Source organism: Podarcis pityusensis (genome assembly GCF_964106645.2).
Source record: "Podarcis pityusensis genome assembly, chromosome: 14".
Taxonomy (NCBI): domain Eukaryota; kingdom Metazoa; phylum Chordata; class Lepidosauria; order Squamata; family Lacertidae; genus Podarcis; species Podarcis pityusensis.
Window position 1 is genome coordinate 13,872,049 of NC_138039.1, and position 26,358 is coordinate 13,898,406.

Consider the following 26,358-nt stretch of genomic DNA (forward strand, 5'->3'; position numbering starts at 1 on the left):
CATGATGGAGAAATGGAGAACTGGCTAATCCACCTTAGTCTTTTCTGAGCCAGCCCCCACCTGCCTCTCTTCTTCATGCCAACCAATCAGGACATGACTCTGCCTGTCACTGCAATTAATCCAGAATGTGGCAGCTAGACTGGTGACTGGGAGCTGCCGCCAAGACCTACATTGCTCCCAGTACAGTTCCAAACACAATTCAAAGTGTTGGTGCTGACCTTTAAAGCCCTAAACTGCCTCAGCCCAGTATACCTGAAGGAGCATCTCCACCCTCATCGTTCAGCCTGGACACTGAGGTCCAGCGCCAAGGACCTTCTGGCGGTTCCCTCACTGTGAGAAGTGAGGTTACAGGGAACTAGGCAGAGGGCCTTCTTGGTAATAGCGCCTGCCCTGTGGAACGCCCTCCCATCAGATGTCAAGGAAATAAGCAACTATCTGACTTTTAAAAGACATCTGTAGGTGGCACTGTTAAGGGAAGTTTTTAATGTTTAATGCTGTGTTGTGTTTTTAATATTCAGTTGGGAGCTGCGCAGAGTGGCTGGGGAAACCCAGCCAGATTGGTGGGGTATAAATAATAAATTATTAATATTACTATTATTGGCTCTGGTTCCACACACTGTTGATTTCCCCGTCTTCTGCCGCACTGGTCCCAATGAACCTCAGCTGCCACTGGAATAGCTTTTGAGTCTCTCTAACTCAGCTTCCTTGTTGCTAACCAAAGCAGACCCAGGAAAGTGTCCCGTCCCGTAGAAAGAGGTCTGCAGGCTGCTCTGATGAAGCTTTTCTGTTGGCACAGCTCAAATGCCCAGTTTGCACTTCATATTAACTAAAGCATTTGCAATTTTAATTCTTGCATTTTGGGAATTGCAGCTGTGTGAGGGGAATAGGGGTTTCCTAACAGCTCTCAACACCCTTAACAAACTATAAGCTTTCCAAGATTCTTTGGGGGAAGCTGGGAGTGTTTAAAGCTGCATCACAGTGGTGTGGATGTGACTTTTGCCATTTGAACCTGGCTCCAGCTGACCCTGGAATTTTGGGGGAAAGGTTAGATCCCATAAGCCCAAAGCCTGCCCTCTCCTACTCAAAGGTGCACTGAATTTTAGCCATCTCATTTATTCAGCTCCTGCATAGATAACCAGCAAGTCGGGCTGCCAGTGAGTTGAATAGATTGAACTGAAGATGAAATGGCAAGATGCGGAAGCTGAATTAAAGATGCAGGTTTTTCTAGGAACTTTGAATATGTAAGATTCCTTACATCCTCCCTTGTGTAACCACAGATGGCAAGAAATTTGATCCAGTTTTAATTTAAAGGCAAACCTACCAAATCCACATATTTTAAAAAAGGGACAAACCAAAACACCACCCTCTTCTCAAATTTGCTTTTTTCTTAATTTTAAAACGCAGTTCTCCAGCCAAGTAGTGTGCACAAAGAATGCATATACCAGAGTGAAGTGCGCACAAAAGCACATATAATAGTAAAAATAGCATACCAAAATGCACTTTATTAGAGGAAGTTGCTTTGCAAAAATTGGGGAAACAGGCACATGCAAATTTTGTGTGTTGGGAGAAATGGCCACTGAAAATATTTTCCTTTTCCTTCCCCACAATGTGAGGGTGGTGCAGGAATGCTCAAACTAGCTGTGTACCTTGCCACCCCATGCTTGGCAGCTATGACATCTTCTATCCACATATCAGTGTTTGGTCCAGGATTTCCCTTTGCATGGAGCCCCATCTCAAGGACACCGAATGCATACTCAGCCTGGATGTGACTGCCAAGAGCATTGGTAGTGACAACTGGAACAGCCAGACAATGTAGCATAGTGGTTAGACTGCAGGGGTCAGCAAACTTCTTCAGCAGGGGGCCGGTCCACTGTCCCTCAGACCTTGTGGGGGGGCCGGACTATATTTTGAAAAAATGAACGAATTCCTATGCCCCACAAATAACCCAGAGATGCATTTTAAATAAAAGCACACATTCTACTCATGTAAAAATGTGCTGATTCCTGGACCATCTGCGGGCCGGATTTAGAAGGCGATTGGGCCAAATCCAGCCCCCGGGTTAGTCTACCCATGGGTTAGTCTTGCAGTGGTTCTCAACCTTGGGTCCCCAGATGTTTTTGGCCTACAACTCCCATGATCCCTAGCTCACAGGACCAGTGGTAAGGGATGATGGGAGTTGTAGGCCAAAAACATCTGGGGACCCAAGGTTGAGAAAGGCTGGTAGAGGGTCGGACTAGGACCTGTAAGATCAGGGTTCAAATCCCCAACTGGCCATGAAGGCTCATTGGATGACCTTGGTTCAGTCGCTGCCTCTCAGCCCAACCTACCTAACGGGGTTATTGTTGAGATTAAATGAGGGGGGTGAACCATGTATACCACCTTGATCTCCTTGGATAAAAAGGTGGGAAATCAAGGCAATAAATAAATAAATACTCCTTTCCCTTCCTTAACACACAGGGACTATTTTTGTGAAAATTCCTATACATAGTAGCAAATGGGTGTTTGTTTCAGTATGACTTAATAATGATCAGGATGATAATGTTCTTAAACAGCCTTCTGAAACAGGGTGAACCAGCAATAAGAAAAGCTAGTGCTATTCTAGGCTGCATCAACAGAAGTCTAGTGTCCAGATCAAGGGAACTCATAGTTCCACTGTATTTTGCCTTGGTCAGAGCCCACCTGGAGTCCTGTGTCCCGTTCTGGGCACCACCATTTTAAGAAGGATATTGACAAGCTGGAACGTGTGCAGAGGAGGGTGACCAAGATGATCAAGGGTCTGGAAACTAAGCCTTATGAGGGAGTTGGGCATGTTTAGTCTGGTAAAGAGGAGACAGAAGAAATACGACGACCATCTTCAAATAGCTAAAGGGTTGTCACATGGAAGATTGAGCAAGCTTGTTGTCTCCTGCTCTGGAGGGTAGGACCCAAACCAATGAAGATTCCTGCTAAACATCATGAATAGCTTTCTGGTAGCAAGAGCTGTTTGATAGTGGAACAGACTCCTTCGGAAAGTGGTGGATTCTCCTTCCTTGGAGGTTTTTAAGCAGAGGTTAGATGGCCATCTGTGATGGATGCTTTAGTTGAGATCCCTGCATTAGCTGAGATGACCCTCAGGCTCCCTTCTATGCTGTTATGAAAGTTGAGCAGGTTGGGTGGGTGGAGTTTGGGGCAATGTATGTGCATGAGTTTTTAATGGGGGGGGTCAGGGATCAGGAGCAGTGGTGGCTGGTACACATTGGGACTGGTGGGGTGGAAAGCAGGGAGACCAAGAGTGGATGGAGCCAGAGCCAAGGACAGAGAGAGCCAACTCCTGATTGGTTGTAAGAAAGAAGACAGGCAAGCAAGGGCTGGTTGAGGGCAACAGAGGTTGGCAGTGCTTCACTCACCTTAATGGAGCCGCATTTGCTGATGAGAAGTAGTCCTTGAAAGAAGCAAACAGTCTCCAGGTGAAGTGATGTAAGATCTTGAGTGGCTAAACTCCAATTACTTGACACTTCTTAATGTACAGTCGAGCCTTTCTTTGTTTAATTGAGGCTACTGAATCAATCAATTCTTTGAAAGCTCTTCAGTATCCCAAGGCAGCTTTGAGATTGCTTTGTTCCAAAGACCAATATTTACTTCAGTGAGTTAGCCAAGGTCCAGGCATGGTCCATGCAAAAGAGAAGCAAGCTAACTATTCCACTCCCTATTCTTTTTAAAAATATTGCATCATTGTTTGCAAACTGGCATTGCTGAATCCCACTGGCTTCTGTTCTGAAGGTAACCACAAGGTTGTTTGGGCAAAAGATTGAGTTGCGCTCTTGGGTGGCAGAGAAAGGGATATCATATGATATGTGAAATGCCAAACATATATTTTATATTTATTTTATTTTATTTTTTGAAAAATGAGCTTGGGGCTTCTTTTTGCTCTCCTCTTCAAACGGTGTCTGTGACCCTTATTATTTATTGTAAAATAATCATAGGGAAATGTCAAATAACAGGGCAAAACTGCAAGGCGGATCACTCGTTCCAATTGGGATCAGAAAATGTGAAAAGCCTGTGTCCTGCCAAGGTTAAAGACGGGCAAATCAAGCTAATTCCAGTCTGTGCTTCTTTTTATTTCTATTTCTATTTCTATATATACAGGCAACTCCCCACTTACACAGAGGTTATGCCTCATATGCATAAGTGAAAATTGCATAAGTGAGGAATACCTTCTAAACACCCTCTAAATGTCCTCCCAGCCACTCTCTCTCCAAAAGACTACTCTCCAAAAATAAAATAAAAATACTGTACCCCAAATATCCAGACCTGGAATTGTAGCTCTGGGGCTGGCAGGAGGCCGGAGAATACGCAGGAACATGGCTGTTGCTGCTGCTTCAGTTGTTAGGCGGTGTCAGGGGACTGCCATCAGAACAGGGGAGGGAGGCAGGGGGGCCGTTGGGATACAAAGAGCTTGCAAAGCTCCTGAGGAGCAGTTCGTCTTCCACCGGTGGGAAAAGCCACACTTCCAGTGGAGAAGAAAGGGAAGGGACCAGCCAAGTGAGGGAAGGGCTTGAGGATGCTGCTGAGAGCCCCAGCGCATCACCTAGCCAGGTGGGAAGCACACCACTTCCGTCGCCCAGCTTGCGCAGAGGGGTGAAACGCAAGGAGGGGAGGAGGCGGCTTGGGGTGCCAAAGTTCTTATGTTGGGGGAGAAGCCGGAAGGGGCCACTCCCAGATTCTGCAAGTGACTGAGACGGACATGAACTTTGGTAGATCTGCACTGTAAATAGTTTGCACAATAAAACCTGTAAAAGACAGGTCGGAGTCATGCCTGTTTACTCACGAGCAACCACCAGCAGCATCTAACAGGCAGGGAGGCTGAGCAGCCTAAACAAAGCCCTGTTGTGCCTCTGGTCTTTTCGGGGCTTCCTCTTCAGTCTCAGACACCATACACACACATCTCCCAATGCCACACAGGCCAGTGCAGCCTTCTGTGATGTCGTGCCAGGCCCTCTCAACATTGAGGAGGCTGGGCTGCCTTCAAACAAATATTGAGGGGGCCGAAGACACCTCTGTCCCCTAGAGTTGGCACATCTGCCACAAAGTGGTGACAAGCCATTGCGGCTTCTGGCAAGATTTTGTGTAATTTGTGAGATCTCATGAGATGACGATGAGATCGCATGAGATTTTGCGAGATCTCACTGGAAGCTGGCACTGCTGTTGGCGGTGGCAGGGTGAGAGGCGTGCCTGTGGGGCACTGCCCCTTGAGCATCTGCCACCTGAGATAACTGCCTCACACCACTTTATGGGCAGGCCGGCCCCTGTGGAATGGTGACTGACCAGGAGGTGACTGGAATGGAGCTTCTGAGCAGAATTGGCTGGCTGGCTGGCTGCAACCCTGAATGGGAATATTCTGCACAGCCACATTTTGCTGTAAAAAAAAACCCCTCTCCTCTTTTCACACACCACTTGATATTTATGGTTTTGGCAACATAGAGAAATTTGATAACCAGGAAAAAGGAAATGTGTCCACATACCCCAAAGGTTAGTTTTTGTTATATAGTTATACAAATAAAGCTGATTAAACAGCCTTAGAAACATTTCCTTTTCCAGCCTTAGAAACATTTCCTTTTACAAAGGCTATATAAGGGGAAAATAAAATCTAGCCCCTCAGCTTTTCTTTTCTTTGGCATCAAGTGGTAAGTATAAGTTGATTCGATATTGACTATTCCTAGGTAGTAACACAAAGAATTTGACAATGGTGGAGTTTCTACAGGGCAGCAGCTGGACTTAATTTATGTGATTGGCAGATATTATTGGTAGTCACATTTTAGGGGAGAAGCAACCAACATTTTTTTGAATAGGGGTGGGTTAAGGAGAGCCAGAAAGAAAGAACACCTAGCCGAATGTGCTTAAGGTGACTACCTGAGTGAACTTGTGGAGGTCTGGGGGAAGGGACAGTCAGTGGCAGAGGAACATCCACTTCTTAAACTTTCATTGGCCAGGGCAGAAGGGTTGTAGTTCAGTGGTAGAGCATCCGCTGGTTCAATCCCTGGAGCTTCAGGTAGGCCTGGGAAATGCCCCTGTTTGGAACCCTGGAAACCAGACACCTCAGTATTGTAAACAATACTGAGGTAACTGGATCAATGGTCTCATGGGGTGGAGATCCTGGCAGGGCAGCTTTTTTTTTTCCTTTCCCCCATCCTGTTATTGGAACTTTGTCTTTCCCCATTCTTTTTTTTCAATAGAAGAATAAAATACTTCCAGGAATGGAGCAATTTTTTCTCCCTTGTCAGGCTTTGTGTGTAAGTGATTTTCCAGGGAAATCAGAGGACTATGATCTTGAAGGTCCAACACCTTCTGTGATCTGTGCTGATGTACCCTGGCACATCCCAGACCCTCCAAGTGTCCCTATTTTCGAGGGACATCCCTCATGTAGAGAAGCCATCCTGGTTTCTGATTTGATCCTGGAATTTCCCACTTTTCCTTAGGATGTCCCTATTTTCATTGGAGAAATGTTGGAGGGTATGGAGTTATCTGACCCCTGAGCCATCTGAAGGCAATCCTGTATAGGGAAGGGTTTTTTTAATGTTTAATGTTTTATTGTGTTTCTATGTATGTTGGAAGCTGCCCAGAGTGGCTGGGGCAACCCAGTAAGATGTGTGGGGTATACCGGTAATTAGCAAAATTATCATTATGGAATGGGACATCCCTCTTTTCATCAGAGAAATGTTGGAGGGTATGACATCCACTTTTGGGCCCTGCCACCATTAGGGCATCGATGGCAAAGTGAGGGCAGCAGAGCTGTGAAAATGAGGAGGCTTCTGATGGCAGAACTTTTCTGCTCACAAATCTCCAATGGCAGAAACAGAACACTGCAATACCTAATCATCCTTCGGTCACCCTCTCTGCTAGGATTATCCCTGTAATTGTACACTTGGGATTCCCACTTTTGGGATTTTCAACCGCTGGCTTTTGGCGGCAGACTAGAGCGAGAACATAGCTATCATGACTATCATCACCCGCCCTTCACCATCAGTTCCCTGTGCCGGATGCGGAAATTTAAAATCCAGAAATTAAAAACAATGAAAACAAATTACAATCCTAGGTATAGGGTGGGTCCTGAAAACACACACGTCAAGTGTCAAAGGCCAGGCTAGAATAGATATGTCTTTAGCATTCGAAAGCTGGTTAGAGCATGGTGCTAATGCCAAGGTTGCAAGTTTGGTCCCCATATGGGACAGATGAAGAGTCCTGCATGACAGAGGGTTGAGCTAGATGATCCTCAGGGTCCCTTCCAATTCTATGAATTTGTGAAGGTGTCCCTCTGTGGAGAAGGAGTTCCACAACTTAGCAGTGCCACAGATAATGCTCTCTCTTGGGTCACCATTCCCAAACTTCCAAGAGAGAAAGATCCACCTCTGGTTATCTTAATACCTGATGGGGTCTGTAAGGAGGGAGGTGGTCTATCAGATATCTGGGGCCTAAGTTGTTGAGGGCTTTAAATGCTAACATGGGGACCTTGAATTGGGTCTGAAAACAAACTGGAAGCCTTATCTATTTTTTAATTTTTTTAAAAGTAATCCAAGATGGTAGCCATCCTTAAAAATTTTTTTGAGGGGGATTCCATAGTGCACTGTGAAGAAGTACTTTCTTTTGCTTGTTCTAAATGAAGAAGAAGAAGAGTTTGGATTTTATATCCCGCTTTATCACTACCCTAAGGAGTCTCAAAGCGGCTAACAATCTCCTTTTCCCTTCCTCCCCCACAACAAACACGCTGTTAGGTGAGTGAGGCTTAGAGACTTCAGAGAAGTGTGACTGGCCTAAGGTCACCCAGCAGCTGCATGTGGAGGAGCGGGGAATCGAACCCGGTTCACCAGATTATGAGTCCACCACTCTTAACCACTACACCACACTGCCTCTGGGATAAATCTTCCAGCATTCAGCATCATTGGATGTCCCCAAGTTCTATTGCTTTGAGAGAGGGAGAAACAAAAAGTCCACTGCAGAAGCTACGGGAGCACAAGGATTGTGTCATCCTGTTCAGGGTTTAAAAGCTACTGCAAGGGAGAGCCAGTGCGATACTGGGCTAGCATATTACGAGCTAGAATCATGACAGCATGCAGTGATCCTTCCATGGTTCTTCTTGTTCCCACAAGAGCATGACATTTAATTAAAAAGAATTGCCTTTCAGAAAAGCTTAACTTTTGTGCAAATGTTGATGTGAAATATTTGTTGGCTATTCTGAGTTTGCAGCTGAAGCATGTTTGGTGGAAATTACTCTAGAGTTGGAGCAATAAAATGCTGCACACTGACACTGGAGAATATTTGATAGTTTGACATACAACGGCATTAAGATCTGACAATGTTTGATAATGGCCTTGCAGTGATATTGTGCATTTCATGTTACTTGATAGCTGACATGCAATGGTAACTAGTTTGACGATATTTGACAATTGACTTGCAATGATACTGAACATTTATTGGAACTGATAGCTGGCATGCAATAGTAGTTGAATTAAGACATGATTTGATACTTGGCAAGGGGTTGTATTTTAAACTTGACCAATCAAGGAACTTCTTAACATGCCTAATGAATTACTAGCATGCTTTATCACTTATTTCGAATGCTGCGAAAAGCTTTTATTCTATCTAGAAAATGAAAATGTACCTCGGAAATGTGATCCTAGCATGTTTTATTATTTTTTACAAATGTTGAAAGAAATGAACAATTATAATTTCAAAAGAAGCTTCTACTGATATTAACGGTGTAGTCTTATACTGTGCTGTCTTCATAGAAATAAGTCCCATTGAGTCTGAAAGGACTGGCTCCCTGGTAAGCAGATATAAGGCTGTCCAGCAGGACAACCCAGTTTCACCAAATTTCAAAGTTTGAGTTCAAAGCCAAGGTCAAAATCTTAATTTAATTATGTGGAATTTCAATACAAAATTGACAAAAGATAACAAAAGGAAACTCAACATGTTCCAAAATTTATTTCGGTTCTAACGAATGTGCAGAGACACAACAATGTCCGGACATCATAGGCACATCAGCAAAGGTGGTTACTGTATTGACCATGTGTTGCAATGCTGCAAACTGCTTATAAGAGTTTGAGGAGTGGTTGGTTAAAATTTCGTTCTTTAAAACTAAAGCTTTAGTTTTCAATTGGAGCTCAACTGAAATACAGTGACTCCTGAGTGCTTTAAAGCTGAGTCCATGAGTTTTTTATTTATATATTTCCCTCCTTATTAAAGTAAGTTGTTCGCAGGCCTAGAGGTTCAGAACAAGGGTGTCTTTTGTATTGATTTTTGGGGATTACATGAACCAGCAGGGAGCAGTCCTTGATATTTGACTCTGGTCCAGATGAGTCCTTATTAGTAATGCCAGATTTTCTTTTATTAATAGGTTCTGAAACTGAGAAAGCGCAATTTATAGGGAATAATATATATCTTTTTGTCTTCCTTTCAGCCTGGCTATCTGTCGCCCTGTGTTCTTGGGTATCGTCGCTTTTCCTTTTACAGCTAAGTATGAAGCATCCATTTAATCTGCTCTTGTTCTTAGTCAGTCTCAGATGTTCCACCTTTGCACAGACGGCGAGGCTGGTGAACGGTAAGGAGACAAATGTCCTGTTTTAACGAGATACTTTTTGCTGTTGTGATTGAACCTGGCGATTGAACCTGAGACCTTCTGCACAGAAAGCATGTGCTCTACCGCTAAGCTAAAGCCATTTCCCTGTTTTTATTCTATTTCACTAGCAGAATGTGTGCGGATCAACGGATCCCGTTCCTGCTCCGATCCGTGTTTGAGTCACACAGTTCTAGATCAACCCTGGCGAAGCACCTCCTACGGGGATGGAAATAACTGTGACAGTGATAAAAAAGGGTGGTATCGATTTGTAGGCAGTGGAGGAGAGCGCATGCCAGAATCTTGCGTGCCGATCAATAGGTGTAACACTGATGCACCCATGTGGCTAAATGGATTGCACCCCACCCGTAATGATGAAATAGTAACCCGTACCGCCTGCGCCCACTGGAGCGGTAACTGTTGTCACTGGTCTATCCCTGTACAGATTAAAGCTTGCGTAGGTGGTTATTACGTCTACCAGTTTCAAGGGACACCAACTTGTTCCTTGACTTATTGCACAGGTATGTTGCTTGGAATTGTTTTGGAGAAAAGTTTTGCATTGGGAAAAGAGCGATCTATTTTTTAATTTATTGCATTTGCATTACCTGTGAATCACGATCCACTTTGTGTTTCATCAATGCAATCTTCCAGATCCTGCGTACGTAGGGAGCCCATGCCATGGATGCAATGCAGAAGAAGAGTGCAAGCTGATCAATGGGAAATGGGGCTGCGCCTGCAGTTCTGGTAGGTGCATTGAGGGTGTCATGGCTGGGAAGGACCAAGACGAAAGAACATTGGAGCGAGAAAGGAGGAATGATTGATACTACCCTAGGACAGTCGTGACATCGCCCACTGGCATGCAAGGGCTCATTTACAGTGAGGGGGGAAAGTATTTGATCCCCTGCTAAATTTGCCCATCTGACGAAGAAATGACCAGTCCATAATTTTAATGGTAGGTATATTGTAGCTGTGAGAGACAGAATAACAACAGGAAAACCCCCAGAAACCCAGAAGACCTAAGTCACAGATTGATGTGCATTATAATGAGTGAAATAAGTATTTGATCCCTTTCCAAAAGATGACTTAGTACTTGGTGGCAAAACCCCTGTTGGCAATTACAGAGGTCAGACGTTTCTTGTAGGTGGCCACCAGGTTTGCACACATCTCAGGAGGTATTTTGTCCCACTCCTCTTTGCAGATCCTTCCAAGTCAGTAAGATTTTGAGGCTGATGTGCAGCTACTCGAACCTTCAGCTCCCTCCACAGATTTTCGATGGGATTAAGGTCTGGAGACTGGCTAGGCCACTCCAGGACCTTAATGTGCTTCTTCTTGAGCCACTCCTTTGTTGCCTTGGCCGTGTGTTTTGGGTCACTGATTGCTTCTCTCGACAGGTGTCTCGACAGCTGTAACGAGCTGGGATTACAGGTAAGACCTCTCCCTTACAGCAGGTGCTTCTAATCTCAGCTCGTTACATACAGTGAAGATACCAGGTAGCCTGACATCTGGCTGGTTGATAGGGGATCAAATACTTATTTCACTCATTATAAATTATGCACTGGTCATTTCTTCATCAGAGGGCAAACGGGCAAATTTAGCAGGGGATCAAATACTTTCCCCCCTAACTATATACATATCAGGGGTACCAAACGTTATCTATTATTCTTAGAATTTATTAAATTTGTATGCCGCTCTTCACCCAAAGATCACAGGGTGGTTCATAACATAAAGATACAAAATGAGAACACAAAACACATAATAAAACAAAAACAAATCAATAACTCTCCCCCCCCCCCATTTAAAAGGCCATAGCATGTTCAATCAGTCAAAGGCCTGGTTATAAAGAAATGTTTTTGCCTGGCGACTAAAGGTATGCAATGGTATCCAGGCAAGCATCTTGGATGCCACCTAGATGTTGTGGACTACAATGTCCACCATCCCTAGCCAGCATGGCAAATAGCCAGGGACGATAGAGGAGGTAATACAAACATCTGAAGGACATCACAGTGGCTGCCCCAAATCCAAATTTTCCATCTTTTAAACCAGGGATGGGAAACATATTACTATCCAAATGTTGTTAGACTACAGTTCCTATCTTCCCTGACTATTGGCCATGCTGCCTAGAGATGATGGGAGTTGAAGTCCAATCTAACAGCATCTGGGAGGCTGCAGGTTTCCCATCCCTGTTTAATTGAACATTCCAATGGCACGTGCAAACGAGCCATTGCGGATTAATTGTCAGAGGCAGAAATTTCATAATATTGTTGGGAGTAAAGCAATTTGCAATTGTAAAGCAACAAAGCTACCTGAACAAGTAGGGTGTGACAGGCAACCTTTTCTCCCCTCACGGAGTCCTTCTTAAATAACTACCTGTAGATTGTTTATTTTCTTAGGCTTTTCTTCCTTCATCCTCAATCTCCAGTTAGTATCAGACCTTCCTTCATTTTGTTAAACTCATGACCCCCAGGATGGCTTGTGCTCAGAACGGCTTTGTTTGCCAGGGGTAATAAACTGTCTGTTGCTTGAGTCTTTTGACAGTCAGTCTTATCAGACTATTTCTTTATGCAACTCTGCTTCAGCAAACTCCCACAATTACTTGATGTCAATCAAAGCACCACTGTTTTCAAAGGAGACACTGCAAGAGGTTTATCAGCTAGCTAGAATGAACTCTGAGCCCCACACAATTACAACACTTACAGTTTACTGTAAAAACAAAATAAAAAAAATCCTTCCAGTAGCACCTTTAAGACCAACTAAGTTAGTTCTTGGTATGAGCTTTCGTGTGCAAGCACACTTCTTCAGATACACTGAAACAGAAGTTGCCAGATCCTTCTATATAGTGAGAAGGTGGGGAGGGGTATTACTCAGAAGGGTGGTGGGAATGGGAGATTGGCAGATAGCTGAGATGAGCCTGCTGACGACTCTTAACGACTGTAATAGGTCTTACAGGAAAAGGCAAGGGGTGAGAAGGTGAGAAATGGCTTAGTCATGTATAATGGGATAAGAATCCAATGTCTTTGTTCAAACCAGGTCTCTCCATGGTTTTAAGTTTGGTAATGAGTTGCAATTCAGCAGCTTCTCTTTCCAGTCTATTTCTGAAATTCCTTTGTAGTAAAACAGCTACTTTGAGATCTTGTATAGAATGTCCTGGGAGATTGAAGTGTTCTCCTACTGGTTTCTCTGTTTTGTGATTCTTGATGTCAGATTTATGTCCATTTATTCTTTGGCGTAAGGTTTGGCCTGTTTGTCCAATATAGAGAGCTGAAGGACACTGTTGGCATTTGATGCCATACACAATGTTAGATGATGAGCAATTGAATAGTCCCGAGATGGTATGTGTGATGTTGTTGGGGCCAGTAATGGTGTTGTCCGGGTGTATGTGGCAGCAAAGTTGGCATCTGGGTTTATTGCAGGCTCTGGTGCCAGTGTCCGTGTTAAGTCTGGTTGTAGTATTATTGTGGGTTAGGAGTTGTTTAAGATTGGGTGGCTGTCTGTAGGCAATGAAAGGTCTTCCTCCCAGAGCTTGAGAAAGCTCTGTTTATTTTGACTATGGCAGACCAACACGGCTACCTATCTGTAACTGTAAAAACAAAAAAACCCCTCTGCATTTGCTATGCTACTTATTCCACACACAAACACTTCTGCAACTAGGAATGTAAAATAATAATTACAACAGATTGTTGGTTCAATATATGAACTGCTTTGAGCTTTTGAAACGGGGGAAATAATCTAGCAGTAAAAGAATGTACTTAGTAAATATTAACAGCTGCTGCCACTACAATTACTATTTATTCTTGTTCTTAAGATGCTTCTAACTTAGAGCCACAACTGGAGTGTGGTGCAAATGAAATCAAGGTCTCCATGGCAAACTGCACCCTCAATAGCTTCCAGAATTTAACCATGCATTTGAGAGACAACCGATGTGCTGCTTTTGTAGAGCAGGGGAATAGAACAGTTGTCTCTGTGGTGACACCCACCCAAGCTGGCCAGTGTGGAACACTATTGACGGTAGGTTCTCTATTCAGTGGGAAAGCCTCACCAGGAAGGATTTTCTGGATCCTTTCCTGGAGATGGTTCTCATATCTGCAAATATGATGATTGGCTACATTGTCTCACCATGAAGTCTATTTAGAGTGAAGGCAAGTTGGAGCATTGACCTCACTCTGCAATGGCTTTTTCTCATAATCATGTAGTGAATTCACATTGTAACAATAGCATGGCATCACCATTCCAGTTACAGGACCCCTGATTGGCTATAGGTTGTGAGCCCCACAGCACTGCTGGGATCAGCTGTAGATTGGCAGGCTCTGTTGCAGAAGGAAGAAGAAATGGACCAGACTGAATGGTGGGAAAGTGGGGACAGAGGAAGTGGGCTCTCCCCTTTACACCTTGACTTCAGCCACTTCCTAAGCAGGAGCAGGGACACTGGTCTCCCCCTTCCCCTTGACCTGCTTGTGGAGCCTCAGTGGAAGTTGGGGAGGGCTTTGAGCACAAGGGGAGGTAGAAGAGGAGTCAACAGTAACTGAACAGGAGCTCAAGCAGGAGGGTGCAGTCTTGTCTCCTAGAACCAAACACCTTAGCAGATGGGAGCAGAAAAACCTACCCATATTCAACCCCGACATTCCCACAAGGCAAGCAAGTCTGGTGAGGGAGCAGGGCATGTCTTGTCTTTAGAAGCTTGGCGTGCATAGCAACTTGTTGGGACATCTTGGTTGCTTCCATCCAGTTCTGAACTCCTTGCCCTGCTCTTCTGAACCCCTGTACTTTCCTGAGTCTTGTGTCTGCTGCTGAGCCTGTACTTGCTCAAATAAAGAACTCCTTCTTACTTAAAATGAAGTAAGTGTGTTTTGGGGAGGGAGCCAAGACACAAGACTCTTGTGGTCAGGAGGGAGATACTTCTAAAAGCAATGGTGCCAAAGCAGCCACAGGAGACAAAGAGGGAGCATCTATGAAACTGGGGAGCAAGGGGGCTAGGAGAGCAGTTTCCATTTCCTCGAAAGCAGCTTCCCTCTCTCTTTCACATTTCTAATGTGCACTTGGGAATAATTAGTCAGGGACACATGTAACTGTGCTGAAGTCAGGAGACGAGTTGCTTTAATTCTTTTTATTTCCCCTTTCAGAAAAATGAAACTCATGCTACATATAGCAACACACTCTATCTGGCTGATGGGACTGTCATTAGAGAGAACGAAATCAAAATTAATTTCCAGTGCTCCTACCCGTTGGATATGGAAACCAGCCTTAGAACAGCCATCCAGCCCATTGTCAGGTACGGCATTACTTATTAAGAGGAAAGCTGTTCATCTTGCCTAATGATACTTTCATTTCTATTTAGGGTTCCAACCACTGGGGAATAAAGTGAGGGAGCAGATCCTGTAAAGCAGAGGGTGTGAAACCTTCTTCAGCTCAAGGTCCACATTCACTTCTGGGCAACCTTCCAGGGGCCACATGCCAGTGGCAGGCAAGGGCCAGTGGCAAACTTGGACAGAGCAATGAATGTAAATTTTACCTTTGAAATGTAAGCTAGTTCAGTGGTGGCTAATTCCCGTCAAGACTGGCAGAGCAGAACGCAGAGAGCCCAGAGAGCAGGCAGAGCCTGAGGCAATCACAGACAGAGTGAACTAATTGTAGTTTTGTTTCCATCCTCCTCCCTGCTATGTTCTGCAAGGGCATCACTGTCAAGGCGGGAGTTGGGTAAAAAAAGGTAAAAGGTAAAGGCCCCCTGGGTGGTTAAGTCCAGTCAAAGGTGACTATGGGGTTGCGGTGCTCATCTCGCTTTCAGGCTGAGGGAGCCGGTGTTTGTCCACAGTTTTCTGGGTCATGTGGCCAACATGACTAAACCGCTTCTCGTGCAACGGAACACCATAATGGAAACCAGAGTGCATGGAAAGGCCGTTTACCTTCCCACCGCAGCAGTACCTATTTATCTACTTGCAGTGGCATGCTTTCGAACTGCTAGGTTGGCAGGAGCTGGGTCAGATCAATGGGAGCTCACCCTGTTGTGTGGATTTGAACCGCCAACCTTCTGAACGGCAAGCCCAAGAGGCTCAGTGGTTTAGACCATTGAATACTCACAAGGCGTCCATGAAGCTAACTCTTATTCAAAGAAACAGAGCAGTTCAGACCTAGTGAGCACAGCATCACTTCCCAGTAGGTCTTGCTCCAATGAGGCAGTTGCGAGGACTGAAGGTTGGTGCTTTCCCACAGCTCTTTAAGTCTCCTCCTCCCCTGAGTCCTTCCCCAGCAACCCGAGACTTATTTGCCTTGTCTGTCTCTGCTCCATCCTCTTCATACGTCTTCTGGTTCTCCACAGTGGGAGGTAGCAATGCTTCTGAATACTAGCTACTGGAAGCATAGTGCTGCAACCCTGTGTGGGTTTCCCTCAGACATCTGGCTGGCCACTGTGAGAACAGGATGCTGGACGAGATGGGCCAACAGCATCTTCTTATGCTCATAATCCCCACACTTTTACTTCCTTTTTTTCACCTTCCAGTTCAACCAACATCAGCATTGAAGGAGCAGGTCAGTTTATAATTAAGATGGCTCTCTACAGAGACCAAAACTACACCTCGCCCTATGAGGGAGCAATGGCCGTGTTGCCAACTCAGACCTGGCTCTATGTTGGTGTTATGGTCACCAGTGGGGATGTGAGCCGCTTCGTCTTGCTGATGGACAATTGCTTTGCAACGCCCACGGACGATGCCGCTGACCACCTGAAATATTTCATCATTCAAAACAGGTACAGTAAGGGGTGTGTTTGGATTTGATCAAGGGATTGTCCTTTTCCATTCATGGTTTCAGGATCGGGTTCTGGGGTGTGTGAAATCAAGTCTAGAGTGGAAGAAGCATCCGGATTGGGATCAGGGATACAAGGGCAGGCTGCAACCTAGCTGAAAATACGTGGCTGGTTAGTACCTGTCTAGGAAGCTCCAGAATGCTCTTGCAAATTCAATGGAAGAAAAGTGATGCACAAAAATTAATTTTAAGAAGCAAGACTAGGAAGATACTGGCGAAAGAGGCAACGGGATATGCCCACTGTGTCTAATTCTCCCCTCTGCATCTAACAGAATTTCTGCTGTCTCTGTGTTATGGGGTTATTGGAAACATCTGGCAAGCCATTTTGGAAACAGATGCTGGACACATTCCCTTCTGGGCAGCCTTCTGGGGCCCCCTGGGTGGGACAAAAGTGGGTGGAGCAACAGATGCAAATTTTACCTTTGTGCATTGAGCTAGTGTTTACACACATGCTCCTCATCCCTCTCTATCCTCCACCTGGGCATTATCAAGAGTCATGATTGGAGTTCAGGGACACAGTCCAGCCAGGAAAAACACTCAAGGAGGGTGTGAAGCAGGGCCAGTAAGGAGGTGTGGCAAGTGAAGGAGGGGGTGTGGCTAGGAAGAGTTCTGAGGGGCAGAAGGAGAAGCCTAATGGGCTACATGCCGCCTCCCAGCCTAAGGTTCCCCACCCCTGTTCTAGATGGGCTGGTGGGGCTCGTCTCACGTAAAGTTCTTGCTGGTTTTACAGCTGCCCAAACAGACGGGATGCCAGTATAACAGTCCCAGAAAATGGAGTCTCGGCTCAAGGACGGTTTTCCCTCCAAGTGTTCAAGTTCGTTGGGAATCATAACCTCGTTTATCTCCACTGCAAAGTTCGCCTCTGTGACCCTAGTGCTGGACCATGCAGACCGGTGAGCCTGATGCTCATCAGTTTAAATTGTAGCTTAGTGGGTTCAGATGTACTCTGATACTAATGGATGATCCATTTCATCCCTTCCTGAGAAACCAAATCACATTTCTCTCCTGTAGCGCTGCGCAGGAATTGAAAGTCGCCAGGCTGCTGCTGCTGTCGCAAAGGGCTATTCGTTGGATGTGGGTCCCATTGCCCGCCAAGGTAAAGACACGTGTGTGTGTGTTTCAAATACAATAACAAGGGCAAAAGTGCTGAACCTGTATCTAGGCTGGAGATTTCAGCTTGTAGGTGAATCGCCGGATGCTTCTCCTTACAAGGAAAGTCCCTGCATGTAAGAAAGAAACATATTGGGGAGAATGCTAGGTTCATGCATAGGAATGTGCAGCACATTTCATTAGGGGGTGCACCCAAGGATCTTTTAAAATGCATTTGTTTGTTTCAATGAAGGAAGAAGGGGGCGGGATGACAAAAAGCTAACCAAAACAACCAAATAGAAGATTTTTCCTGCAGAGAAATAGATCCATGCCAAGCTGACGAGAGGCAGGGCAGATCTGGATGACCAAGGGCAAGATAGTTCCTCCTCCTTCTCCTTGCTTGTGTGCTGTGGCAGCCCCTCACCTTCACAGATCTTGCTGCACAAAAAGTGGTGAGCAGAACTCAGATGGAGACAGAGCCATGAGACAGAGACAGAGCAGGTGCAGGCAGAAGTAAAAGTCTGGAGTGGATCGGCAGCTTCTGCCTGGGCTATACTTCTGCCAATCCATTCCAGCCTTTTTCTTCTGCCTGCATTTCTTTCTGTCTGCTTCCATTGATCCCCAGTTTTTTAAACACTGGGTTTGCTTGAGTATACCAGGGACTCTCATTACACATGCCTGTGGGCTGGTGTCTGTTGTTGTTTAGTCGTTTAGTCGTGTCCAACTCTTTAAATTGGTTGTTTCTCCCCCCCCCCCATAGGTTTTTACTGTAATTTTTACTGTTGTTTGCCGCCCTGAGCCTGGCTCTGGCTGGGGAGGGCGGGGTTAAATAAATTTATTATTATTATTATTATTATTATTATTAATGTAAATCCGGCACTGAACGGACTCCCTCTCCATAATTGTTATTCCTGGCAACTGACACACTCTCTCTGACAGCAGAGGTGGAACATAGAATTTGTGGTAATGGCTGCTCCTTGGGGGGTCTCCACTTTGCCATCTCCCACCAGGGAGCTCTCCCCCCCCCCCCCCCGTGTTTTAGATAATGCAGGATGCTCTTTCGCCAGATGCAATTTTTCACTGTCAGAGTGAGATTTCAGTGGAGGAAGTCCAGGAAATAAAGCACAAGGTCTCTCTGTTTATCAGCTATGCTGATGACAGGTTTGGGCTTTTCCAAACCATCACCTCCTCTCAGGCAGATATCAAAATCTCACAGTAACTCAGTGGCATGTATGGCTGTTGCAACATCCCCACACTCTGTAGGGATGATTGTTGTTGTTGTTGTTTAGTCGTTTAGTCGTGTCCGACTCTTCATGACCCCATGGACCAGAGCACGCCAGGCACTCCTGTCTTCCACTGCCTCCCGCAGTTTGGTCAAACTCATGCTGGTAGCTTCGAGAACACTGTCCAACCATCTCGTCCTCTGTTGTCCCCTTCTCCTTGTGCCCTCCATCTTTCCCAACGTCAGGGTATTTTCCAGGGAGTCTTCTCTTCTCATGAGGTGGCCAAAGTATTGGAGCCTCAGCTTCAGGATCTGTCCTTTCAGTGAGCACTCAGGGCTGATTTCCTTCAGAATGGATAGGTTTGATCTTTTTGCAGTCCATGGGACTCTCAAGAGTCTCCTCCAGCACCATAATTCAAAAGCATCAATTCTTTGGCGATCAGCCTTCTTTATGGTCCAGCTCTCACTTCAGTACATCACTACTGGGAACACCATAGCTTTAACTAGTCTACCCCTCCCTAAAAGAGAAGGAAAGCAACCTTAAATGGAGGGAGTAACCCACAAACAGCCCAGTGGAACTAAGGATGCTCAATAGATGTGGAATGCTGAGTGAATGATGAAATAAATGAGAGTGAGGGAATAGAATAGATTAGCTGGAATGCTGAATAGCAGCACTTCACTGGTCCTGTTATAGTTGTCATTTTCCATGACGCCTGTCCTCCAATAAGTTCAGGGCAGCATTCCAGACCCTCTCTCTTTATTCTCACAACAACCCTGTGAGGTTGGTTAGGTTAAGGGAACGAAAGGGAGACAATGGCCAGTATCACACTGGAAATTTTGCAGCTGCTACAGTCCAGCTCCCACTGAAACCTACCTACATTACTCAACTTGCCATCTGCAGTGACTGCAACAAACATACTTATGTCATTAACACTGACACATTTCAGTGGAACAATGCAGAAAATAATGTAATCATTTCCCCCATAAATGTATTAATATTTTGTAAAATATACAAACAAAATATAAAACAAACATAGTACGCTAACCAAAACAGAACATAAACTGGGTGTCTGTCCATAAACTCCAGCATTATAATGGGAACAAAATTGATGATAATTTTACACATTCACAATAAAAATTAACAGCACTTTGTAAGCCTCATGCATGGGAATAATGTCCAACCATATAGATTTTTTTAGAGGGGCGGCGGAAGAATCTGACCTTGTTGTTGGATCACACAATTTACGAGAAGATACTATGTACCATCAAATGAACTTTTCCAAATGTTGGTGTCTCTCCTCCATTAACTTTTCTGCTACAGCTTAGCCCCAAATTCTGGTCCGCCAGCCTTTGAAAGAAAATTCTGTATGCTTTATCAAATGACGTGCAATTTCTAAAGGCAATTGCTTATGTAATGTTCACAGCCAAACAAAAGAAAGAAAGGCACCGATACCACTCATTTTTGCTGGCATGATTTCTGTCCCTGACCTCGGCAAACACTTGAATTGTGGCAATTTCCATTCCAATTTCCATTTTGCAAGGAATTCTCCAACATCCCCATTCACAGCTAAGCAGAAAAAGAATCTCTATCTGCCAGTTTACAGTCCAACACTCCACCCAATGCACCACACTGATGAGCCCAGGAGCCTCGCTTACCCTGCTGTCAAATAGGTCCCTCCTGCGGCTTCAGTAAGCAGAAATTTTTAGTATGCAGCATGCATTGCTGCACTGCTTTCTTTCTATTACTTTTAGTGGTAAAAACCAGAAAGGTCTAGTTAATAACCCAGAGTGGCAGGAACAATGGAAAGGATGATAACAGAGAGGAATAATTTCACCAGGCAAACAAAAGGAAGGGAACTGCATTTGGGTCTGTCTTTTGGACAGAAACAAATGGCTCCATAAAACAGGTGTTTGTACAAAATGTACAGTGATCCTTACTAACTGTTTTGTTTTACTTATTTACTTGGTTTTATCCTGTGAACTCTGGGAAGCGGGTGGCGCTGTGGGTAAAACCACAGTGCCTAGGACTTGCCGATCGTATGGTCGGCGGTTTGAATCCCCGCAGCGGGGTGAGCTCCCGTCTTTCGGTCCCAGCTCCTACCCACCTAGCAGTTCGAAAGCACCCTTAAGTGCAAGTAGATAAATAGGTACCACTTTATAGCGGGAAGGTAAACGGCGTTCCGTGTGCTGCTCTGGTGCAGGCTCGCCAGAGCAGCGATGTCACACTGGCCACGTGACCCGGAAGTGTCTGCAGACGGCGCCGGCTCCCGGCCTCTAGAGTGAGATGAGCGCACAACCCTAGAGTCTGTCAAGGCTGGCCCGTATGGGCAGGGGTACCTTTACCTTTACCTTTTTATCCTGTGAACTGCCCTTAGATCATATGATGAAGAGCGGTATATAAATCTAATAAAAAATAAAATAAAATACCCTTTTCTGCCACCTGGTACAGGTTTTGAACATCTTGCTGGGGCTGCTGCACCTCAAGGTAAGCTCTTTTTTTGTTACCTGAAGGGTGGGTTCCCACCAAATAAATAAAAAAAGCAAGCTTGAAATTATTATCTGGGTGCATTGTTCTGGCTTCAAAAAATCCCAGGTAAGGGTAGGCATGCATAATGATAATAATCTGGATACATTTTGTAGCATTTCTCAAATGCAATAGATATGTTTTGCCTTCTGTTTCTTACAAATGAAACACGAGCAAATTTGGGACCAGACCCAAATTGTGTTTTATATAAGACTCCTTGGTCTGTAAGGTTGTGTATCTTATGAGGGAAAGGTGAATTTAAACTAGATGACCTTTTGGATTCCTTCCAACTCTACAGTTCTACAATTCTATGAAACAAATGTCTGAAATCATTGTCACCTGCATACCTTGAATATGAGAGTATTCTTCCTCATCAGGTTTACAAGGAGCGTGGGTGACGGTGCTGATGTCTGCTGTTCTGGTCATCTCCATCCATACATTTGCTTAAAAGCCAACGAGAGAAAACCTTGCTGAAGCAGCAGTAAGCTGGTGAAGAATTCAGTCGAACAGAGAGAGGAAAACGTAATGGGCTACTTGTGTGTTGATTTTCTTTTACTGTGGTGGAGGGGATGGAAATCTAGATCAATTTAATGTGCTCTTCTTAGATGAATTTATTACAAGAGTGCTCCAGTCTTTCTCCTGCACTCCTTCCTAGTCAGTCCAAGGCCACAGATGATGCTCTCCATGAACATGCTTCTGATACTCAACCCCATTATTTCATCTTTGGAACATCTTATTTGTGCTTACTGCTGCATGTAGCTCGCTCCACTAATTGAATGCACCGCTGGGGTCCAAGATGTGCGTATGTAGAAACTAGCCTACTGTACAAAACTAGCCCAATGTCACATCAGCCATGACCATCGCTCGCAAGTGGCTACCAGAAGTTTGCAGGGTGGCTCATGGACTTCCTTGCTCCTGCCCTGGAGCAACTTTGTCATTATGGGAATTAAAACAGTGCCTTATTAGATCCCAGACTTAACTGCCTAATACGGGAGACTCAACATAAGTGTTTGTTGGGCCCCACCAAGGCACTGGGACCCCAGCAACTGCCTGTGGATGCCTAACTCTGGTGCCAGACCTCCTTCCTTCTCACGTTGTCTGTTCATGGGGGAAGACTACTTTCAGCATATATCTCCGGTGCTCAAACACTTGCATTAGCTTCCCTTACACTAACAGGCTGGGGTCACTAATAGCGTGGGGGGGCACAGGGGTAGTTGCCCTGGGTGCAAAATTGTTAGGGGTGCAAAATTCCAACACCCAGTGCTGCTTCAATATAGCCGTGCATTTCCATCACTGGGCTGCATTGAAAACAGCTTCTACATGCAAAACAGGAAGAGACCTCTGCAGACAACAGAACGACTCTTTTCATATCTCTGTGGCTGCGATCTCCTGGGTGATGCAGATGCCATTAGGCAGTTGAATGTGCATGCATGCTCCCTCACACCCACCCCCTCGCATAGCCCCGGGCACGGACAACCCACGCTATGCCACTGGTTCCAAGGTCCAGGATGCCTGAAGACTGAGGTCTTTGTGGGGAGTCACTGTTAGTGATTCCCCACGGCTCTGATGAATGGCTCGTACCTATCAGATCTGTGCATTCAGTATTGAGGGCCCTGTTTTATAGAACTCCCTTCCAGTGGAGGACCAGACAAGTCCCTCCTACCTTTTGAACCTCCGCCACCTACTGAATACTTTAAAAAATCTTTTGCATGTATTTAAACTGAATTCTGATGTTATCGTTTTAACCCATTTTAATTTTCATTGTGTTCTTCATACATCAGTTAGAGACAACTGCCGTTAAATGGTATACAGACTGTCTAAATAAATATTTACAGAAATAAAAATTACTTTCCCCACAACATGCATATCGAGTCCAATTTTGGTGGTTACAGGGGGCTGAATCCACTGTGCAGAGGCAGAAATATTGCCAGGAATTATATGTAAATAGCTTTAGGTGACTCAGGTCCATAGTTAAAGATATTAACTGCTGATTAAGCATCATCAAGACTGCTGGTTCATCTTTCTCAGGCAAAGAACTCTCCAGGCATCTCAGCTGAGCTCCCCCTGGTTAACTGTTATACTGGCATTCTGTAAGCATTAGATGAATATTAATGAAGTTTTTTGTTGTTTTTTTAAGAAGACTTCATTGAGATGCAGGTGGTCCTTGAATATCTTCTGGAATAAATGTTGTTTGCTTGTCAAGACTAACACAGGTAGAATCCCAATTAGTCAGGAAAGGCAATGGAATGTTGTGTGTTCAAACACTCCTGACAAAGCAATATGCCTTTATTAAGTGGCGGCTGTGAAATCTGCCAGAAGCTGAGCCTAGCATTTGATTTCTATTTCATTTCATTGCCCATTCCATATTCTAAACAGGTGCCAGCACTAATTTCATGAAGTGCAATAAACAATTGTGCTTGCAAACTTGGCTCACAGATGCTCCTTGCTCATAAATGAAGCCTACAAAGAACTACAGAAGCTCTCCCTGCTCCCACTGGGGCCTAGTGATGGGGGAGGAACTCAATTTGATTAGGATTTTAATGCAAATCTACCTAATTTTCAGTTTCTGAAACAATCTGCGAGTGGAAACACAGCTCTCTTTTGAAATTTGCACTTTTGAAATTTTGTGGTGCAGTTCTTCAACCAAACAAGATGTATAAAAATGTGGCCATCCAGAGAAAGTGTGCATAAGATACATATATTAATGGAAATTATATATGAAATGCATAATATTGGGGTAAAATGTGCATACTAGAGGAAATTAGCACTAAGGTGCTATGAATTTTCACGAGGGCTTTAAAAACAACACCTGATGCAGAAAGTAGGGAAATGAACTTAAGGGGAGCAGGGTGGAATGAGAAACTGAGAAGAACTAAAATGGACAGAATTTTCTATCCTGGCTAGAACCATACCAAATGATCTACAGTCTTGTTTAATGAGGCCTTTTACCTGAATCTTAAAGAGAGAGGCCTTTCCCCAGCAAAAAATTGCCCAAATGTACCACTGTTCCTGTAGGATAAGACAATGAATAACAACAAGTCACAGGCCACGGTCACAGCATGCATTCAAAGCACTATGCTGCCATTCTAAACAGTTGTGATTTCCCCCCAAGGAATTCTGGGAGCTGTAGTTTGTTAAGAGTGGCGAGAGTTGCCAGGAGACCCCTTTTCCCTCTCACAGAGCTACAATTCCCAGAGGTCCTGGGAAGAGGAATCGGCTGATAAACCACTCTGAGAATTGGAGCTCTGTGCTGGGAATCGAGGTCTCCTAACAAATCTTCACTTCAGCTCTCCACATTTTCACATCAGTTCATGCTTGTATTATTATTTTTTTAAAACCCTCCTGAAAATTCATCAGGATTTTAGTGTGATTTTCTCCTTACACACCTAATTTTGATGAATAGATGCATTTCTGCAAAGCAATCCCTCCCCCAATACAATGTATTTTTCTGTGTTATTTTCATCAGCTTATGTTGTCTATATGAACACGTTACCCAGCGCTGGCCCATCCATGAGGCAAGATGAGGTCACTGCCTCAGGAGGCAGGATTCACAGGGGCAGCAGATCCAGCTTCCATAGAGTGCCTCACCCTCTGCTGTTGCCATGATGGCTGTGGCAAGCTCCTTGGAGCCTCGTCCTAAGTAGCCCATGCTGCAATACTGCCTCCACAGTAAGGTAAAGGTAAAGGGACCCCTGACCATTAGGTCCACTCATGACCAACTCTGGGGTTGGGGCACTCATCTCGCTTTATTGGCCGAGGGAGGCGGCGTACAGCTTCCGGGTCATGAGGCCAGCATGACTAAGCCACTTCTGGTGAACCAGAGCAGCACACGGAAATGCCGTTTACCTTCCCACCAGAGTGGTACCTATTTATGTACTTGCACTTTGATGTGCTTTTGAACTGCTAGGTTGGCAGGAGCAGGGACCGAGCAACGGGAGCTCACCCTGTCGTGGGGATTTGAACCGCTGACCTTCTGATCGGCAAGTCCTAGGCTCTGTGGTTTAACCCACAGCGCCACCCGCGTCCCTTTCTCCTTCTACCCCTAGGGAGGAAATGTTGGGTCTCCTGGGGTCTGTATATGCCAGGCATGATTCAAAGGAGGCCCCTTTCCCCCAATGATGGCACTTGATTCCCAGTTCAACCATCGGGTAAGGTTGATTTGATCCCGTCTCTCGCCACCACTGCTTGTTCCCAGTGTAAATCTTCCCTCCTTCTTCTTTTCTGGCAGGAGTGTGCCATTTTGTGGTCTGCCTCAGGTGTCAAAATGTATTGGGCTGGCCCTGACTTTATTTATTCTGTACCCATTATTTGGCTGGAGCACTGCAGAATTCAGAGTGCGAATTTTGAAGGATGGCGGTTTTCCGGTTCAGGTATTGTTTTAGAAACTGCAAATTAAGTAAGGCCGTCTTTAAATGTGAGCCTGGATGAAGTTTCTTCCCTGTTCCTACCAGCAGATTTGGAACATGCCAAACATCTACTCTGGTCTGCCAGAAGGACATCCTAATAATTGTCTTGATGGAGGAGATGTCAACCGCTCTGTTTCTGAGCTGTGGCCCTTCCCCAAATCCTTCGAAGAAAGCCTTTGCAGATTTTCTGGAGTTAAGAATTCATGTTTTCGATTGTGAATTGGTTCTTTTGTAAACAAACACTGCTAATTATCTTTCTTGTCTTTCTGACAATTCCAGCATCAATTAGCTATATTTAGCTAACTGCATGAAATTCTGCAAGACACACATGAAAGATGACTTAGTCATCATATTTTCTTTTTCAAGAGAACCTACCAAGCACCCCCCAAATCACATTTAAGCAGCTTAACTGGGCAAGTTTTGCTATCCGCTGAAGATGGCAATTCCCTGAAACACTAGTATCTGTTTGTTTACTGTGGGGACCAATGCAATCTCCATCATATGGATGGGATCTTTCAAATCCTCTGTTTTAGAAGATACTGTGAGCCTGGATCATAATCTACATCAGGAATGGATGGATGGATCACTCTATAGGTGGATCTACACACAGGAAAAGAACGCTATGAATAAGTAAGAAATTAAATCGTTCTAACGAAAGAAAAAAACGCTATGTAAAAATCATAGAATAGAATTTTTTTTGCTCTCCGGTGCCATCTGGTGTTGCATGTTTATAAAT

At 44.8% G+C, this 26,358-nt stretch overlaps 2 protein-coding genes across 2 annotated transcripts in view; one reads left to right on the top strand and one right to left on the bottom strand.

Moving 5' to 3' along the window:
• LOC308462972 (acyl-coenzyme A synthetase ACSM3, mitochondrial-like) overlaps positions 1-26,358 on the bottom strand; it is a 313,063-nt gene that overhangs the window by 102,233 nt on the left and 184,472 nt on the right. The gene's annotated exons all lie outside the window — the stretch shown is intronic.
• Positions 9,493-23,075, top strand: LOC308462439 (uromodulin-like; the record flags this gene model as incomplete). The annotated part of the gene is made up of 10 exons (XM_080980097.1): positions 9,493-9,574; positions 9,721-10,110; positions 10,241-10,333; positions 13,392-13,594; positions 14,707-14,855; positions 16,080-16,325; positions 17,112-17,274; positions 17,393-17,477; positions 21,142-21,177; positions 21,594-23,075. The coding sequence occupies 10 exons, from the start codon at positions 9,493-9,495 to the stop codon at positions 21,662-21,664; spliced, it is 1,518 nt and encodes a 505-aa protein (XP_080836223.1). The 3' UTR covers positions 21,665-23,075.